General features: G+C 39.9%; 2 protein-coding genes across 7 annotated transcripts in view; one reads left to right on the top strand and one right to left on the bottom strand.

The window, feature by feature from the left end:
* The window catches only part of WDR17 (WD repeat domain 17), a 64,329-nt gene extending 55,606 nt beyond the window's left edge, over positions 1-8,723 (top strand). For all 6 annotated transcript variants that reach the window (XM_065947286.1, XM_065947290.1, XM_065947289.1 and 3 more), the window contains 6 exons: positions 2,122-2,263; positions 2,538-2,640; positions 4,009-4,110; positions 5,492-5,590; positions 5,903-6,086; positions 8,436-8,723. In XM_065947286.1, coding sequence (XP_065803358.1) covers positions 2,122-2,263; positions 2,538-2,640; positions 4,009-4,110; positions 5,492-5,590; positions 5,903-6,086; positions 8,436-8,555 — 750 coding nt within the window. In that variant the 3' untranslated portion in view covers positions 8,556-8,723. The remainder of the gene's footprint in view (positions 1-2,121; positions 2,264-2,537; positions 2,641-4,008; positions 4,111-5,491; positions 5,591-5,902; positions 6,087-8,435) is intronic.
* Positions 8,724-10,779: 2,056 nt separating this feature from the next.
* Positions 10,780-19,493, bottom strand: SPATA4 (spermatogenesis associated 4). Its single transcript, XM_065947626.1, has 8 exons — positions 19,276-19,493; positions 17,655-17,784; positions 17,164-17,282; positions 16,833-17,053; positions 14,603-14,719; positions 14,319-14,442; positions 12,059-12,078; positions 10,780-10,895 (listed from the first exon to the last, which is right to left on the bottom strand). The coding sequence occupies exons 1-8, from the start codon at positions 19,491-19,493 to the stop codon at positions 10,780-10,782; spliced, it is 1,065 nt and encodes a 354-aa protein (XP_065803698.1).
* Between the last annotated feature and the right edge of the window lies 1 nt (position 19,494).

Genomic DNA, 19,494 nt, shown 5'->3' on the forward strand with positions numbered 1-19,494 from the left:
GTTTTTATTGATGAATGGCTATAGAACAGTAAAATAAAAAGCATATTATTAAACCGTGTACACACCATGTGATTTTCATTTTGAAAATCATATGTGAACATAGTTTTATAACAGTGTTCACCTGCTCTTTTTATCATACATTCTGAAAGGGTATAATTGGACTCTTGGATCAGACTTCATTAATAACTCTTTAGAAAGACTAGTTATATGTGTAAAGGTGTTAATAACTGGAGAATTTCACAAGACTAAAAATCCATATATGTGTGTGTGTGTGTATTTATATATATATTCAGCCACAATGCACAGCTTGGGGGATCTCAGTTCCCCAACCAGGGATTGAACCCAGGGCCACAGTAGTAAATGCCTGGAATCCATTAGGCCACCAAGCAACTCCTCTAAAAATTATATTTAAATATTAAGTTATATAGCTTTGAGAATTTTAAGATAGGGTAAGAATTGCAGGAATGATCAGCCTGCTCTTTGCACATTCTGTGTCAGAATGCAATTTCGGTGGGGCCTGTTCTTTAACTCCCTCTGCTCTCAGAGCATGTAGCAAAGTGAAAAAATGTTTCTTCTGTCTAACCAGGCACAGTTCCTGTCACCTAGTAGTTGCTCAGCAAATAACTGGCTTTCAGGGAATATAGGTGGGGAGTGTCAGATGAAGTGTCACGTACACATGAGCACTTGTAATTTAGTTTGTAAATTTTTTGAGAGATTGAGGGATCTAAAATATTCCATTTGAGACTTTCCTGGTGATCAAGTGGCCAAGACTCCATGCTCCCAAAACAGGAGGCCTGGGCTTGATCCCTGGTCACGGAACTAGATCCCAAAGGCCACAGCTGAGACCTGGCGCAGCCAAGTAAGTCAATTTTTTTTTTAATTCCATTTAGTTAATTTTTAAACAGCAAAAAATATGAAACTATTGAATAAATGCATTAATAAATAAACAATCTTAGTAACTTAAAGTGAAAGTGAAGTCGCCCAGGCGTGTCCAACTCTTTGCAACCCCATGGACTGTAGCCTACCAGGTTCCTCTGTCCATGGGATTTTCCAGGCAAGAATACTGGAGTGGGTTGCCATTTCCTTCTCCAGGAGATCTTCCCGACCCACGATTGAACCCGGGTCTCCCACATTGTAGGCAGATGCTTTACTATCTGAGGAAGCCTTAAGGGGATATTAAAAAAAGAGAAGTCTTAAGGGGATATTAAAAAAAGAGAAGGGATGAGAGTGACAGATCTCAAAGGAGACGTCTGACCTTGTGGAGGAACCACATCACCTTCCATCGCGACACAGATGTTTCTGCATCACTGTTTGCAAAGATTAGCGAGACAGGGCAGTAAGCTATGTAGCCTCGCTTAGAAGCAAACCAACACACTCTTACACCCGTGCTTCAAAAATCATGAACATATCAAAAGTTTACATGAAAGGTAAATTAATCCCCACCCACGTTTTGGAAGCAGAACTTCCGTGAAGGAGGAGTAGATTCTCAGTTTTAACAGAAAAATTATTTGAAAAGATTATTTGAAAAACCGTTGCTTTTCATTTTACACTAATATAATTTTATAGGCTCGAATCTCCACTTCATGGCATTTCAGAATGTCAAAGCTAAAAAAAAAAAAAAAAGCTTTAAAGAGCTTGTCCTTTTTTGCCTTCCTGCTCAAAATAAAGTTGCTGTGTCTCAAGGTCAAGTGAAAGTTAGTTACCGTGTAGAGGACACATAAGCATTACCTTTTGTGTTTTCTGCATTTAATATAATTTTTGACACTGGTGAGTATATTTGTTCTAAAATAACTAATTTCAGTATTCCTGCTAAATGACATTTGTGGGTACTAATCCCATTATCACAATCAGGACAATTTTCTTCCACCTTTTTTATTGGGTGTTTGTGTGTTTAAAAGTATTGACTCATTAGATAATATCATATTTATTGTTATTAGAGCTTAACGATATTAACATAAATGTATGCTCCCGGTACAGATTATTTCATTTGCATCCATTTTCAGCAACTTTAATTAGAGAAACATACCAGGTATATTGGAAATACTTAGCACTTATATTAATACTATTGCTTTTATTCCTATAAATATTAGTAGCATTGTCATCAAACCAATTCTTTTCTAGTGCAAGCTACCCACAGTAGAAGAATGTATGCAGTTAGCTGAGACAGCCCATGCCGATGGCAAAATATTTGAAACTATAAAGTATTACTTGCTAAGTCAAGAACCTGAAAAAGCCCTTCCTATTGGTATTGACTTCATCAAAGGTATGTATTTAGTTGGTAGTATAATTTAAAATCTACTATTTTATTTGGTATTTTCATTTGTATTGATTTTTTAAAAAGGCTTAAAAAAAAGTACTAGCCATCCTGAATTTAAAAAAGAAAGAGATTGCTGGTGGTTTGGTATCGGGACCTGACTAGGATCTAGAAAATAAAGAGGTAGTTAGCATTGACCAGAAAAGAATCAATCACACAAGTTAAAATTTGAGTGAACAAGTTTTAATCCTTTTATTTAGAGACTCTGGTTTTATTTTGCCAGAACACATCAGTAGTTCAGATTGGACTTTGGACACCATTTACCCCGTTCTTGACCTGTTGAGTTATATTCGTACTGAAAAATTGGTCTTGCATACATGTACTGAGTGAGTACTTTTTCCCCAAAATATGTAACCAAACTTATGCAATGTTTCAAAATGACTGTATTGGTTTTGGTGTTCAGATGAAGAAATAAGATCTCTTGGACAGATAGGTGCACATGTAGAAAAATTACATTTTGTTTTATCCTTAAGTAATAATAGAGAGGTCACTTTGAAACCTAAGATAAATCTTACTGGCCCCATTTCCTAATACCGTGTGTGTGTGTGTGTGTGTGTGTGTGTGTGTGTGTGTGTGTGTGTGTGTGTGTGTGTGTGTGTGTACACAGAGACACACACAGACACACCTTGTTCAAACAGGGCTACTTCAGAGCTTTGGGGTCATTTTGGACCACGTGTGTGTGTGTGTGTGTGTGTGTGTGTGTGTGTACACAGAGACACACACAGACACACCTTGTTCAAACAGGGCTACTTCAGAGCTTTGGGGTCATTTTGGACCACGTGTGTGTGTGTGTGTGTGTGTGTGTGTGTGTGTGTGTGTGTACACAGAGACACACACAGACACACCTTGTTCAAACAGGGCTACTTCAGAGCTTTGGGGTCATTTTGGACCACGTGTCTGCAGTGGTCTGTGTAGTGGTCATAGCTTTACATTTTGTTTTATCCTTAAGTAATAATAGAGAGGTCACTTTGAAACCTAAGATAAATCTTACTGGCCCCATTTCCTAATACCGTGTGTGTGTGTGTGTGTGTGTGTGTGTGTGTGTGTTGTGTGTGTGTGTGTGTGTTGTGTGTGTGTGTGTGTGTGTACACAAAGACACACACAGACACACCTTGTTCAAACAGGGCTACTTCAGAGCTTTGGGGTCATTTTGGACCACGTGTCTGCAGTGGTCTGTGTAGTGGTCATAGCTCTTAAAAATCCACGTATACAAAGCAGAACTAGGGTGGGCAAAGATGCGAAAGTGCTAGAAAGTAAAAAAATAGACACTGTCCTCGAATTCAGGTATCATTTAAGGACATTATTACCCATGTAGCTGAAGGCCCGAGAACCGTGTATATTTCTTATAAAGGCTTTAGGCTGTTTCTGTTGCGATGCCACATGGGAAAACTGCTGCAGCTGCCTGTGACTCTGACAGGAGTTGCAGGAGCAGGACGGGAGAGAGAAAAACAAGAAGGCAAGAGTCCCATATTATTTAAAGACTTCTATTTTAAATACAATTTGTATTATTCTGTACATGTCTGAATAGGAGCTAACTGATGAATAAAAACATCTTTACATTTAGAAAATTTTCTAAGCATATTTTGCTATAAATGTTACTCATCAAAATGAGACGCAAGTTCAATAACTATATAAGAGCAATGTTCTGTACCTCAGATTATAGAATTTTTAAAAATAAATACATTCTCTTCTAGAGCTCGAAATGAGTTGCTGATATTATGTGGGTACGTTGGCGCGTTACTGGCTATCAGAAGGCAATATCAAAGCATCGTTCCAGCACTGTATGAGTTCACGAGGTAAAAGCAGTTTCTCTCCAAATAAGACATTAGAGAAGTAAGTGCCTTTCAGTGAGACGGTTAGCGTCTGAAGTGCATTGTAGAGGCAGCAAGTACATTTTGCACATGTCCGTTTATTTACTAAGCATATGCTTCATAATAAAGCAGCAGTAAAGCGATGCAAATTAACAGTGAGTGATAGTATTAGTCACTCAGTCATGTCCAGCTCTTTGCGACCCCATGGACTGTATCCTGCCAGGCTCCTGTGTCCATAGGATTCTCCAGGCAAGAGTACTGGAGTGGGTTGCCATTTCCTTCTCCAGGGGACCTTCCTGACCCAGGGATCAAACCTGGGTCCTCCTGCATTGCAGGCAGATTTCTTTACCATCTGGGCAGATTCCATCAAGGATCTGGATTCTTCCTTTCTTTCAACTCTGACATCCTTGGCTTGCTTCCTCCTGCCTCAGTGACCCAGAGTTACCAGCTAGCTTCTTGCCCTCTGTGTATCTTGCCCGCATTTGAAGTGGGAAGGGGAGGTGAGGGTGACCACATGGAGACTGCAGAGAGCAGGAGCTTCTGATTCGGGAAGGAAAGTCTTCTTCGTGCTGTGCACCTGCAACCCACTGGCAGGACTGTGTTATCCACTTTTAAAGGAAGATGAGAAACTGTATTTCAGCTTGCCCATTTCCACAGTAGAAAAGTGCAAAGTAAAGAGGTTGGTCAGTGGCAGGTACTCCCTATTTCATATTTTATATTCAGATAGAACCTACCTGCCAAACTCCTGTGTTTTCAGGACAGCTTGCTGAACTCAACCATCATGCATAAAACTTGTTGTACTCAAAAATAAAACTCAGTGCCTTCCCCACAAAAAAACCATCTCCAGAGCAGGTGACTCCTAAAGGTGCGGAGAGTCCGTGGTGAAGCAGTTTCTCTGAGTTTCCTTCCTGTGGGCACAGGGTTCTGAGACAGGCAGAGCTCTCTCCTTCCCGATTGCCCCTCTCGTCAAGCTGGAGGGCTGTGTGACTGTGGGCCTGCTCCTGGAGCTCTCGGAAGAATCTCTGATGTCAGGGCACTCCAGGAAAAATCTATGCCAGCAGCGTAGCCACAGATGGAAAGCAACTCTCAACAATATTATAATATAAGGGAATTTCTCTGAGTGTTACTCAGCATTGCTCATCCTGTTATCCAGCATTTATTGAATATGTTTGACTTGCCAGAGAGTTACAGACACAGACACACACACAGACCCACACACACGCGCGCGTGCACACATATATTTACATATACACATAGATACGTGAACAACAGTGGTTATATCTGAAATTACTGTTTAAAATTCATTTGCTTTTTTGCTGTCTTCATCGTGGATGTCAGATGTTAATTTCCTTCTGGCATGTTTCAGTCAGCTGTTAAAACGGCGGAACGTGTCAGTGCCTTTAAAAATTGAGCACCTTTCTGAGGAACTGGACGCATGGAGAGCTTGCACACAGATTGTCAACCCGTGAGTGAATATAACCTCTGATATAAAAATTGAATACACAATGTGTTGCTTGATACTGTAGACAGACTTGTAAATTGTTGTCTCATTATTTATTTTGGCAGGAGAATGAATCTTGGGTTGTTTAGCACACACTCAGTAATAATTTATAACACTCCTGCCTTTTTCAAGTCCTTCCTTTTACTATAAATTAAGTCTAAATTAATTTGCCATCACTTACAAAGGACTAAATTATCATTGGGGAGTTTTTAATCTGAGCCTTGACAATCCTGTGATTCTACAAAAATAAAAATGGAATATCTGTTGGAAATATAGATCATCAGAAGACTCTCCATATACACCCCCTTCTGATTCACAAAGACTGGTTTATGCAACTTTACTGAAGAGACTAAAGGAAGAACCACTCAGAGGAATTGTTGGACCAGATTATGTGACTGGGTCGAATCTTCCCAGTCATTCCGACATTCACATCTCTTGTCTCACGGGATTGAAAATCCAGGTACAGCCTAATGTCAAGCGTAAATTATGCATGCCCATCATTTTTGTTTTTTCATTACCTTTTGAAATGAGAAAATAATCTGAATCAAAGTGTAGGAAACCTGAGGACCAGTGAGAAAATACTGCCCTTAATAAGCTTTTGTATTTGATATAAGTGGTTTCTCTCTCCTTAAAATAAATCCAGACATAGTCATTGTACTTTTTATTATAAAAACAATTCATATAATAGACACACTTAGTAACAAATGGCATGTATACTTAGTAACAAATGTTTTAAAAGAGATCATTTCCTTAGGGAAATTAAATAGGGGAGACAAAGCAGCAGTCAACACAGTTACACATTGTTCTCTCAGTAGATTAACTTTATAGTCTCCATTGGTATTTTCTAAACACAAAGCAATTAAAAACTGATAGATGTATAATAAATCTACATATTAAGCATATTCTTACGTTGACTTAGTGAACTTCTCAGTGATTAAAAATTATGGGGCTCTATCATGAGGGATGGCTAATTCCCAAGAAATGGCCCCTCGTGTGCAATCAAAGTAACAATGCTGAATAATGCCAGGCCTGCCCGTGTGGCCCAGGGGTGCCTTCACTGCCAGAAAATAGAGAAGCTTTCATCATCCAGAGCCAGGAGCAGTTGTAGGTGTCCCCAGGAAGTAAACAAAGCCGAATCCCCATGAAGTGCTACTGGAGACCAGATGGGACCAAAAGGATGCCATCTCCCAGGCATCATCACGTGTCACCAAGTGGATTCTTGTGTTTCTAATGTAACGTAGCTAATTACATCTCTAACTCCAATGTGCCACATCAGTGGAGAAAGGTATTTGGGGGGGATAACTAGTCAGATGTTTTGTTACCAATGAAAAGTCTTAACTGCAGCTTGACTTGACAGTGAAAATTAAGTCTTCAGAACACACCAGTATATTCCAAACCACAGACAGGACGCCAAGTAGGATATGTGTTTACTATCCACTTATGTTCAGAGATTAAGAACAAAAGCAGTAAATTCAGTAATTTATAATTATTAGCAAAACCCATCTTGCAGCTTTTCGACTGTATCCTCAGTGCCACTAACTGCCCTGCATGTACCACTTCTAGTGCTTGATAGACTTCCTATTTCTTCCTCCTCTTCAGGGCTTTTTCTCCTTCTGAGACAGACAATCTACTCCCCAGGCTGTCTAACCTCTCTGCACCCAACCCACCTTAAGCAAGGATCTACTAATTATCTGACATACACTCAGGCACAAATGACTGATTCAGGGGGAGTTCTACCCCCCTGGGATATTTCTGTTCCTGCAGAAAATTAATGTGTCTTGGTTAAAACTGAAATTTCAAGTACCTGTGAATAGGAAACTGTCTACTGCATATAAATGGATTTTTGAATATAATAATTTTGCTGTCTGAAAATAATTTGCTAACAACAAGGTCTTCTCATTTGAAGTGTTAGTGGCTCAGTCATGTCTGACTCTTTGCAACCCCATAGACTGTAGCCTACCAGGCTCATCTGTCCATGAAATTCACCAGGCAAAGAATACTGGCGTGGGTTGCCATTCTCCATTTTCCAGGAGACTTCCCAACCAAGGGGTCGAACACAGGTCTCCCTCATTGCAGGCAGCTTCTTTACCATCTGAGCTGCCAGGGAAGCCCCTAATCATTTGAAATCAGGGTCCAAAGCCTGATAACTTTAGAACATAATGAAGAATTAAGTTTTTATTGCACTTTTGTGTTTCTGAAATCATGCTTTTTCTTCTAGTAGCCGGGAGATACAGATTGAAAGGTTTTTTTGGATTTAGTTCTTCAGAACTACCCTTGATATACAAAATAGCTGATGTAACGAAATTATAGATAGGCTTATAAATCACAGAATTGACATGACTCTATATTATATATACATGTATATAGCAGTGTATTTTTCATCTTCTGGAGAGCAAGCTGAGTTTCTGGTTTAAATAATTTACCCAGCTGTATTGATGTAGGCTGTATGATGAAAAGGATGAAGTATATTAAAGTCTATTATTAGGCATGTATGCCTTTATAAATGTTAATTTTGTAGTAATTAATAGATTAACAATATCTATTGTCATTGACAGCACTGTTGTAATTAAAGAATTCAGATGATAAAGCCAAATTACATTTTGAAAGACATCAGGGCATTTAAAAAATGTTTCTCTATTTAGTAGCAATTCAAAAAATCTAGTATTTCTCCTATTTTTAAATTTCCTATCAGCATTGCCTGAATATCACCAGTGATTTTTTTGATGACAGTGATTCTGTGTCTGGAAGTTTAAAAACATACTGCAAATTCATAATCTCATCCTCTCTTCCTGTAACTCCCACTGTGCAGGGTCCTGTATTTTTCCTTGAAGATGGGAAATCCACCATCTCCTTGAATGATGCTCTCATGTGGGCAAAGGTGAACCCATTCTCACCTCTGGGGACTGGAATACGACTCAACCCATTTTGATGGAAGGTTTTTCTCCATGCTTAATTGTTTTTTTTAAGACCTTTTGTGAGTTACTATTAACTTAACCTCTGTTGTCCAAAAGGCGGAGGTCTGGAGGAGAAGAGGGGCGTGGAGGGCTCACAGTTGATTTTAATCATTAACTTCAACAAATAAAATATTTATATAATTTCAAGGAAAAAAATAGGTGTCTGTCTCCTTTATAAAATATAATAGCCATATTTGGGAGGAAGGTAATATTCAAATTATAAAGGACTGATGAATATAAAAGAGCATAGAAACTTTTCCCAAAGCATAAAAGGTACCAACCATTCTAGTGTTAAAACATTGAAAGGTATAAAATAGTGCAACACCTATAAATAGTGCTTGACGTACAGTAGATACCTAATGAATATTTGAATGACCGAATATCTCCCAAGTCTTGAATGTAAGGTACATACAGCTGATCTTCAAGTTAACTAGCACCGATATTGTCCTCTACAAAATGCATGGTAAACCACTAGTTTTAGTTCATATTTAATCAAAGTTTTCAGTTATAAATTTAATATACATCAATAAATGGGTATGCAGTCAAAATACTTTTCAGTTTTATTTTTTTAAAAAGAAAACATTCCCAGGTTTTGTACCTGAAACTTAAATGTCCAATTACAAAAGGAATGAGTTATATAAGCATGAAAAAAATTGAGGGGTAAAAAACAAATGAAGTGAAATATATGTGAAAATTTACTTGATAATTGACTCTTTTAAAAGATATAAATACTAATTTTGGTAATTTAATATTCACAATCTCTAATCATTTTATATTAACTCTATAATTATAATAAACATGATTTATTGGAAGTTAGATCATGAATGCTTTTGCAGGAGATTGAACACAGAATCAAGAGAAGAAACATACTGTTTACCCACATCTAATTCTTTGCATGTTTCTCCAGCTGCGTTTCAGGAGACTTGTTTCTAAAAAGTCTTTCCTAAGGGACTACATTTTATGGTTTAAAAGATTATTCTCAACCTTTTCTAAACTCATTCCCAAGAAGTCATCTTTATCAGGACTCTCTTTAAAAGAATTTCTTTTACTAAATATTATCTGTTCAGAAAGATAAAGTTAACCAAGAAAGTCTCTGGATGTTGAAATTCTCATGAAACTGTCTAAGCCTTCAAACATGCAGAAAAATGAATAGAGTTTTGTTGGAAATTGACAAACATATCATGAGATTCAGCCTTAGTAATACTTATCTTGGAAGTCAAATGACACTATTAGTGAGATAGCATAAAAACATGAATAATTCCACTTAGTGAAAATTTTCCAAATAATGAATTTAAGATTACCAAGAATATAGGAAGTATAATTAGAATACCAAACTGCTTTTGTTTCCCTTTGATAAAAATATGGGGCTTGGAAGCAAGCAGGAAGGATTTTTCAATCAAACTAAATGGTTTGCTAAACACCAGAATGAGGTTCCAAGTGAAGCATGATTTTCCTTCCAGTATCAACAGGAAAGATACATATTTTAAAAAAATAGCTTAAGTAAAGCTATTTCTAGAGGTGGGCAAGATTTTCAATGGACTAATGTATAATAGTAATATTCAGAAAAAATTTTATTGATGAGCATGACATGACATGATATAAATGATATCAGGCAAACTAGTAGTGTAACTCTTTGCTAGTGAGGAAAACGTATTACAAAGTAGATTCACATTACCTACAAAAGTTATGAGAGAATTCTTACTCATCAGGGTGAATTATATTTAACTGCACCTTTAAACTTATTTTTGCTCATTCTGGACTAATGAAGGGGCTTCCCAGGTGGCTTCTTGGTAAAGAATCTTCCTGCCATTGCAGGAGCGCAGGAGATGTAGGTTTAATCGCTCGATCGGGAAGATTCCCTGGAGAAGGAAATGGCAACCCACTCCAGTATTCTTGCCTGGAGAATCCCGTGGACAGAGGAGCCTGGCAGGTTATGGTCCGTGGGGTTGCAAAGAGTCAGACATGACTGAGGGACTAAGCATAAACATGCATACTAATAAACTGATTTTGTGTTTTCAACAGTACCAGGCAGGCACAGGTGTTGAATAAATGGTTATTGAATTGAATTTTTAAAAAATATGTTCTTCAGCCCAACTATGGATAAGACACACTTTAATTTAATATTGAAATATATCCAAGTGTAGATGATTGTATCCTATTAGGGTGGCAAGAGGTGGTAACATCACTTCTTCAAAGCCATTAGACAGGTGCTTCTTCGGGTTCCTTTTCCACATTTCTGGGAGGCTTCATACCGTCAAAAGAATGTTTTCCGGTTTGCTTCACCTCAGTTTCTTTAGGTGGATTGACACTATTACCTGTATTTGGTGGGATATTTAAATAAAATTAAGATCCACTGTGGTTATTAAATATGTACACAACCATCAATGTTTCTAATGTACCAACCATACACAGAATAATTAGCAAGAGGCTGGGCACAAGTTAGTCTAAAATCTCAAGTAAACAGAACATTTACAGCATGCATTATAGTAGTTGGAAATACAAACCCGGAATACCAGTGCCTCCAGAAGTCATCTGCAGAGCCTAAAAATACCCAGGGCTTATTGGGTGCATCTGATACTAAATATGACTACTATTTTTAAATGTTGCTTCAGAAAGCAGGTGAGGCAACAGTGATTTTAATAGTGCTTAGATTTGCAAACACAGAATTCAGAATTAGGTTTCTAGAATTCTGTGCTGAGGCATCCAAGCTGGCCACTCACACTCTTCAGCTGATTTGGTTCAAATAGGATGGGCCAGAGATAACAGAGACCTGCATTTCCTTGGCCCATTGTTGTGGTTGATGATAGATTTAGGTAAACAAAGGAACTGAAGTGTTAAAAAACAAACAAAAAAAGTAACCTTTCTTATAATTAATTTTTACCACCCCCACCAATATATTGAGAGAAACTTTTCAGATGAACAGCTTGTGATTTCAGTACCAATCAGTGCCAAGTGCGATCTTAGGTGGTAAAATAGGGTTAAATTCCTTCAGTCGAGGGTTGTTGCCTCTCCTGTTAACTTTCAAGTTCTGTTAGCTTACCCAAGGTAATCACTCTGCTCTTATCAGAAATGACTGAAACGGCACCCAACTCACAAATATGGGGGTAAATGATGTAAACCCCAGGAAAAGGGGCTCTCATCCGTATAATTACCAGAGTCAGGTCCACACCATTTATTAATTCCTGTTGTGCATCGGTTGACAGAGTCCAACGATCTACAATAGGCTGGAGAGAAGGAAAAAGATAAAAGCTCGTGTCTTGGCATCCTGCTCCGCCCGGCCCTGTGAGGGCGCCCGTCGGCCATTTTGAAAAGGAGACGACAAGGCCGCGGAAACGAGGGAATCGGGACCGAGAGCGCAAGATGGGGGATGAGTTATTTACAGCAGTTCGTCCTTATTAAACACGGAAGAGCAAGAGGCCACGCTACGAGGAGTTCCCATCTGAAGTAACGATAGCATTCAGTTTTTCGAAAAACTCACCTGTAAGTCTTGAAAGTTTCCTGAAAAGACAACAGAAATGAAGAATACTCTTTAGCAACTCCGACATCAGTAGGCAACTTTTTTTGTTTGTTTTTAAAGCGTGGCACCTGACATGTTTGTTATACAGGCAGAAAAGCTTGCTTTGGCTCACGTCCACCGCTGCTCTCATCCGCAGTCAGGTCTTTGAGCCCCATTACAGAGACGGAGGCAGGCAGGTAGACAGGGAGGGCCCACTGCAGTCTCCTCCCTGCCCACCACAGCCCTCCCCACGCCAGCCCGCGGGGTTCCAGCGCCCACCCTGCTGGAGCGTTTGCTGCAAACATCCCTGATGGAAGGAGACTGAGGCCGGCTGAAGGGGAGGACGTGTTCTCAGAACCTAAAGGTGAAACTAAAACTGCTCTTCTTTCCCTCATAGAAGCATTGGAGTTCACTTCTGTTAGATTCTGTGGTGATGTATTTGAGGCACTGGCTGGCCTAAGGTCTCAATGTCAAAAAGTGTGCTCTGGAGAACAGGTGTTCTACCAAGCCATAGCTGTTAGTTGCTCTGTGGCTGCTGCCGGTAAGTCACTTCAGTCGTGTCCGACTCTGTGTGACCTCTTGGACGGCAGCCCACCAGGCTCCTCTGTCCCTGGGATTCTCCAGGCAAGAACACTGGAGTGGGTTGCCATTTCCTTCTCCAGTGCGTGAAAGTGAAGTTGCTCAGTCATGCCCAACTCTTTGTGACCCCATGGACCGCAGCCCACCAGGCTCCTCTGTCCATGAGATTTTCCAGGCAAGGATACTGAAGTGGGGTGCCATTTCCTTCTCCAGGGGATCTTCCCCACCCAGGGATCAAACCCAGGTCTCCTGCACTGCAGGCAGATTCTTTACCAACTGAGCTATCAAGCCATAGCAAAAGAAAACTAAGTAATAGTGATGCGTGATCAAATTGTTGTTGTTAAGTTGCTAAGTCCTGTCCAACTCCTTTGTGACCCCACAGACTGTAGCCCACCAGGCTCCTCTGTCCATGGGATTCTCCCAGCAAGAATGCTGGAGTGGGTTGCCATTTCCTTCTCCAGGGGATCTTCCGGACTCAGGGATGGAACCCATGTCTCCTGCATTGCAGGCAGATTCTTTATTGCTGAGCCACCAGGGAAGCCCCATGTGATCAGATAGAGTTTGAAAAACACTTCATTCTATATACTTTTCCCTTTTTATATTCATAATGCATATTAGCATATGAAAGGTTCTGAGAAGTCATTAAAAAAAAAAAATCAGTTGACACTGCTTTCCCAGAGCTAATAAGTAAAGAACTTCCGCCCCATCTTGCCCAAGAAGTCCCTCTTCACACTTTAGACAGCCTGCTCTGTAAAGAGTTTTGAGGCACTGGCTGGTCTAAGGTCTCAATGTCAAAAAGTGTGCTCTGGGGAACAGTTGTTCTACCAAGCCATAACTGTTAGTTGCTCTGCGGCTGCTGCCGGTAAGTCACTTCAGTCGTGTCCGACTCTGTGCGACCCCTTGGACGGCAGCCCACCAAGCTCCTCTGTCCCTGGGGTTCTCCAGGCAAGAACACTGGAGTGGGTTGCCATTTCCTTCTCCAGTGCATGAAAGTGAAAGTGAAATTTCCATCAAGGGCATGACAATAAATATATTTCAAGCTTTGAGTAGGGTTTTCAGATAAAAAAGGGACACTCTGTTAAATTTGAATTTCTGATACATAGTGAATATTTATTTTTAGCAAAAGTATGTCCTCAACATGTCTTAAAGAGTATTGGTTGTATTGCCCTCATCTTTTTATTTGCTAAGTCTGGGATCCTACGTTGTGAAGCCAGTCTCTGTGGCCAGTACCAGGCCTGCTGCTCTAGATGAGAAGCAGCTACAGACAAGGCACAAAGGCAGAGGCATGGCTGTGTCCCAACACAGCTTTCCTTAGCAACATGGAAACTGGAATTCCATTGCATTTTCATGTGTCAGGAGATACCGCTTTTCTTTTGATATGTGTCCAACCATTTGAAGATGTCAAAGCCATTCTTCATTTGCAGGCTATAGCAAAATTGTCAGGCAGAGACTGACATTAGCCCATGGTTTGGCTACAGTTTGCTGTGGTATACAGTGTTTTCTGAATTCACAGGATTTAAACTTGTGGCTTTTTGTAGAACAAGTGATTGGAAAGTCTAGGTGTGCAGGTTGTCTGCGTCTGCCTTAGCATTGATTCATCATCCAGCTGCTTGAGAACTAAGTTTTGAGCTCTGCCACTGCGCTTCCCCTGTTTCAGACTCACTTTTTAAAGTAGAAATCAGGACTGGGATGGCTCGTATGGAAGAAGGTTGGGGGGGCACCCTGGCTTGGGGGTTTCCCCTGTTTTGACTGGTTCTTAGCCCTCAACGCGCTCATGCTTGCACCACCTACAGAAAAACACAGCACATCAACCTCCTGTGCAGTTCTAGACTGAAGGCCTAGACCAACATTTTTACTATTTTAAAAAATTTAAATGAACAAAATAAAAGAACATCATCAATTTTAACAGGTTAAAAAAAAAAAAAAAAAAACTTCAAAAAAACTTACAAGATGCAGGAGCGGCTCTGTCCTTTGAAATGACCAAATTGCCTTTGTTCCCAGAGGCTTTGGCAGGACGGTGATCGAGAGTAGATTCTCCCACTGTTGGTTTGACTGCAAACCATTCTATAAAATACAAACAAAACATTTTTTCTTAAAAATTCATTGTCAAAATACAACACTACAATTTTCATTTACACAGGTTATTTAGACATCAGGTATTCCCTGGTGGCTCAAACGGTAAAGAGTCTGCCTGCAATACAGGAGACCCGGGTTTGATCCCTGGGTCAGGAAAATCCCCTGGAGAAGGAAATGGCCACCCACCCCAGTATTCTTGCCTGGAAAATCCCATTGACGGAGGAGCCTGGCGGGCTACAGTCCTCGGGGTCACAGAGAGTCAAACACGACTGAGTGACTTCACTTTCACTTTCACTTTTGTATCATATTCCTGAGAGTGGTGTGAATACATAGGTTAATAGCCCTCTCCACCATGGTTCACATCTCTGATGCACAGAATAGTTGCTTCAAAAAAGTTACTTTAAAGACACTATCCCTGTGTTCCTATTAGTCTTTTGATAAGCTTTTATTCAATAATAATATATGTACAGAAAAATGAACAAATCGTATTGTTACAGGTTGATGAATTTTTGGAGTGAATACATACCTGGGTTGCCATCACCTTAATCCAGAAACAGTATGGAAACAGTATAGTACCAGCACCCCCAAACCCCCTCATGTCTCTCTGTTGTTGTTATTTAGTCACTAAGTCATGTCTGACCCCTTGTGACCCCATGGACTGTAACCTGCCAGGTTCCTCTGTCCATGGGATTTCTTAGGCAAGAATACTGGAGTGGGAGGCCATTTACTTCTCCAGGGGATCTTCCTGACCCAGGGATCGAACCCTTGTTGGCAGGCGGATTCTTTACCATTGAGCCACCAGGGAAGCTCCAGAACTCTAAAAAGAAAACTGTCTTGACATCTATTGTCATCGTAGGTTAGCTTTACATGTTTTTATATTTCCTATAGATAAAATCGTACAGTATCTTTCATTTTGCAATTATTTTTATACTGTAAAAATGGTGACAAAATTATTTTCCATGTTTCTGTGTTTCTTACTAATTCTATCAACTGCAGCACTTGGGCATGAGTTTCACTGTGCTTCTAAAGACCACTTACTCCTCTGAGCTCATCCTCATGGAGGCTAGAAGACATGTCCGAGGTCATTTCTACTCATCAGCTGTGCCCCGTGTGTACTAAATACCACTCTGGACAGTCATATTGCACAGAACTGTTACAATCACTTTGGCTGCTTAAAATCAGCAGTCTCAAAAATCAACATTGATGATAAAAGAATTCTGTTCAATAATCTGAAGGGTTGAGGCGTCCATGGCTAAACAGAAATTGTGTTCCAAAGCAAACAGGGATGCAGGTCAGCTTTGCACTAAAATGGACTTTTAAATTGAAGATTAAATGGAATGGATGTGTTTTGTTCCAGAAATTCCTACCAGAACCAATAAGTAGAAGTAATAGTAAGACAGATTAAATGTAAGCAAATATTAGGGACAAAAAATGATGCTTGATTTTGTGGTGTTAAAAAAATAACTTGACAAAACTAAAATGCTGAACAACAAAAGAACTTAAGTAGGGGGACTTCTCTGGCAGTCCAGTGGTTAAGAATCTGCCCTTCTATTACAGGGAGCACAGATTCAATCCCTGGTGGAGGAATTAAGATCTTGCATGTCTGTGCAGTGTGGCCAAAATAAGTAAATAAATAAAAATAAAAGGGAGAAATAGCATAAACTTTTTAAAAAAGAGAACTTAAGTGGGACAGGGGGCTGGCAGGGTGTGGGTAGTGTTCTAAGGTCCTTACAGTTTGAGGAAGAGAATAAATATATTACACTTAGACTAAGATACATATGCATGTTAAAATTTCTATGGTAGCACTAGAAAGAGTATAAATTTGTAATTTTCCAAATTAGTAGCAGGGTCTTTGGAAAAAAGTTCAGTCCTAAAGAAGAAAAAAACAGGTAAGACAAAAAATAAGAAATAGAAAATGTTAAAAGCACAAAATATGATAGATATGAATGCATATATGACTGAATTAATATAAGTCACAGCAGATGAAATTACAACAGTCCATGAATCGGGGACAGTGGCAGGCTTTTTTTCTCACTTGTGCTCAAGTAGAGCCTCGTTAAGCTTGGACTAACCCAGTTGACTACTTCCAAGGAAAACTTACTTGGGTTCAGTTTTCTGCTCAATTTCCTTTGCAACATTTGTAAAAGGAAGAGGAACTCTACTTTAAGTTCATTGTTAAGTTTGTTGGGATTGCCTATTACTTCTGATAGCCTAATGTTATCTTTAATAGACTTTGATGCTGTCGACCTAGGGACCAGGGGCAGCTGCATCTGGTAACTGTAGTCTGTGAAATTCACGAGGTCATCCTGGATACTTTTAATTCTGGAAAAATAAAATAAAATATTGTTGACAAATGCCATTTTGGTAATAAGATTTATATTATCAAAAGTTTAATATTAAATTATATTACTAGAAAATCCCAGATAACTCACTCTCGATGTGTTAACAAGGTGTACACCTCCTGTATCAGTATTTCAGGTACTCCAGCTTTACAGTGAATTGTTCCGTGGATTAGTTCTTTAGGTAATTTAAGTTTTTTTCTTGCCAGGAACTTTAATAGTGGAAAGAGAATACTTTCATCATAAGAAGTTCTAAAAAAGTCTCCAATTACTGTGAATTCACTTTAGTCTCCCTTTAATCCTCAACTAATAGTTTGAGGTTTAATGTGATAATTATTAAAAGATATTATTACTCAGCAAGAAAATCAACTATTATATCCCACTTCCAATTTGAAATGAGTATGCCAAGTTTCATAGGTGACTCTTGAAATAAACCTTAGTAACCTTCTTTTCAATACAAGGAAACAAGCTGCTAACCCAGCACATGGCCACACACGCATATACAGAGAAATCCAAGATCTCAGGAATACACCTCTTCAAACAAACTTCTCAACAGTTAAAAGTGGCAGTGATTGCTAATGTACCTTTTCCAACTGTGCCCAGTTATCCAACTTGACTTTTAAAGAAGTTCCATTTTCAAAGGATGACAATTTAAGGTCCCAGGGGTAATATGTAGTGAATATTTCTGCTATCAGGAAGCCATTTGAAAAATCCCTGTTCCATAGCGATAAGGAAATGAAATAAAGTGCAGTTACTTATACAATTTGTATTTATAGTTAATTAACACCACTTAAATATTCTATACTGACAGCAGCTAACTTATGGAACTTACTTGGATCACTGATCTAAGGAAGCCTGCTATGGAATAGCATTTGGGTAAGACTAGGCACACCAAAGCCTGTGGCATTCCTTTTATGAAGCCAAAACCATTATTTTGTATTGAACATGCATTTTAACAAGATCCCCATGTGATCCCTGTATCCACTGAAAAGTTCAGGCATCTTTCTTAAGGAAAACTGAAATTAATACGCCAGAGTCATTGCCTACAAACAAAGTCATTATTTTTCTGGAATTTAGTTTGCATTCCCAGAAAAAATATTAACTGCCAGTTATGTTCAGCAAGTGAAATTAAAAGATGCTTGCTTCTTGAAAGAAAAGCTGTGACAAACCTAGACAGCTTTCTTTGTTAAAACGCAGAGACCTCATTGTGACAAAGGTCTGTAGAGTCAAAGCTGTGTTTTTTCCAGTAGTCATGTACAGCTGTGAGAGTTGGACCATAAAGAAGGGCTCAGCGCTCAGATGCTTCGAACTGTGGTGCTCGAGAGGACTGTTAGTCCCTTGGACTGCAAGGAGATCAAACCAGTCTATCCTAAAGAAAATCAACTCTGAATACTCATTGGAAGGAGTGATGCTGAAGATGAAGCTCCACTTCTTTGGTCATCTGATGCAAAGAGCCAACTCATTGGAAAAGACCCTGATGCTGGCAAAGATTAAGGGCAAGAGGAGAAGGGGACAAAGGAGGATGAGATCATTGGATAACATAACCAATTCAGTGGACATGAGTTTGAGCAAACTCCAGGAGCTAGAGAAGGACAGGGAAGCCTGGAATGCTCCACCCAATGGGGTGGCAAAGAGTCAGACTGAGTTAGCAACCGAACAACAGCAGTGTTCAGCGAGGCTGCAGTTAGACAGCAACTTTTTTCAGTCCCTGACAACTCTCAAACTAGATGCTAGATCTAACAGAAAGTAAACTGATCCTCACTAATATAAATCTCCAATGTCCCTGAAGAAAGAGCCTGGACTTTTTTTTTTTTGAGTTACCAAAGTATTCTCCATTGGCTTAAGTCTAAGTAATGATTGATTGACTGAAATGCTCCATCCTGTTTTTTTAGGTCATCTCCCTAAGAGAGCAAGGAATATGTGAGTGTGTGTGTATTTGTGTGTGTGTGTGTGTGTATGTGAGTGTGTGTATATGAATGTGTCAGTGTGTGTGTATGTGAGTGTGTGTGTATATGAATGTATGAGTGTGAGAGAGAGAGAGAGAGAGAGAGAGAGAGAGAGAGAGAGTGTGTGTGTGTGTGTGTGTGTGTGGTGAGTGGGCGCGGCGGGGGCAGTCCCTGGAAAGAGCCCCTGAACGGATCTCCAGGCTGCTCTGCTGGGCCCTCGGCGCCCGCTAGGCGTGCGGGGGCCGGACCTCTTCAGCACCTGCTGATGTTTCTGGGGAAGAAGGTGAGATCGAGGCCCTGGAGCCAGCGCAGAACCGACGGAGACAGGCGGGAGCTCTTCGGGGGATGAGGATAGACCAGACACTTCCTAGGCTTCCCTCCATTGGGAGCTGCTTGACTTGGCAAAATTGACCGTGACTTGGAGCGGGCTGCCGCCGGCTGTGTCAAAAGCCCTTCTCCAGGGCCGGCGGCAGCCATG

Source organism: Muntiacus reevesi, chromosome 10 (genome assembly GCF_963930625.1).
Source record: "Muntiacus reevesi chromosome 10, mMunRee1.1, whole genome shotgun sequence".
NCBI lineage: Eukaryota > Metazoa > Chordata > Mammalia > Artiodactyla > Cervidae > Muntiacus > Muntiacus reevesi.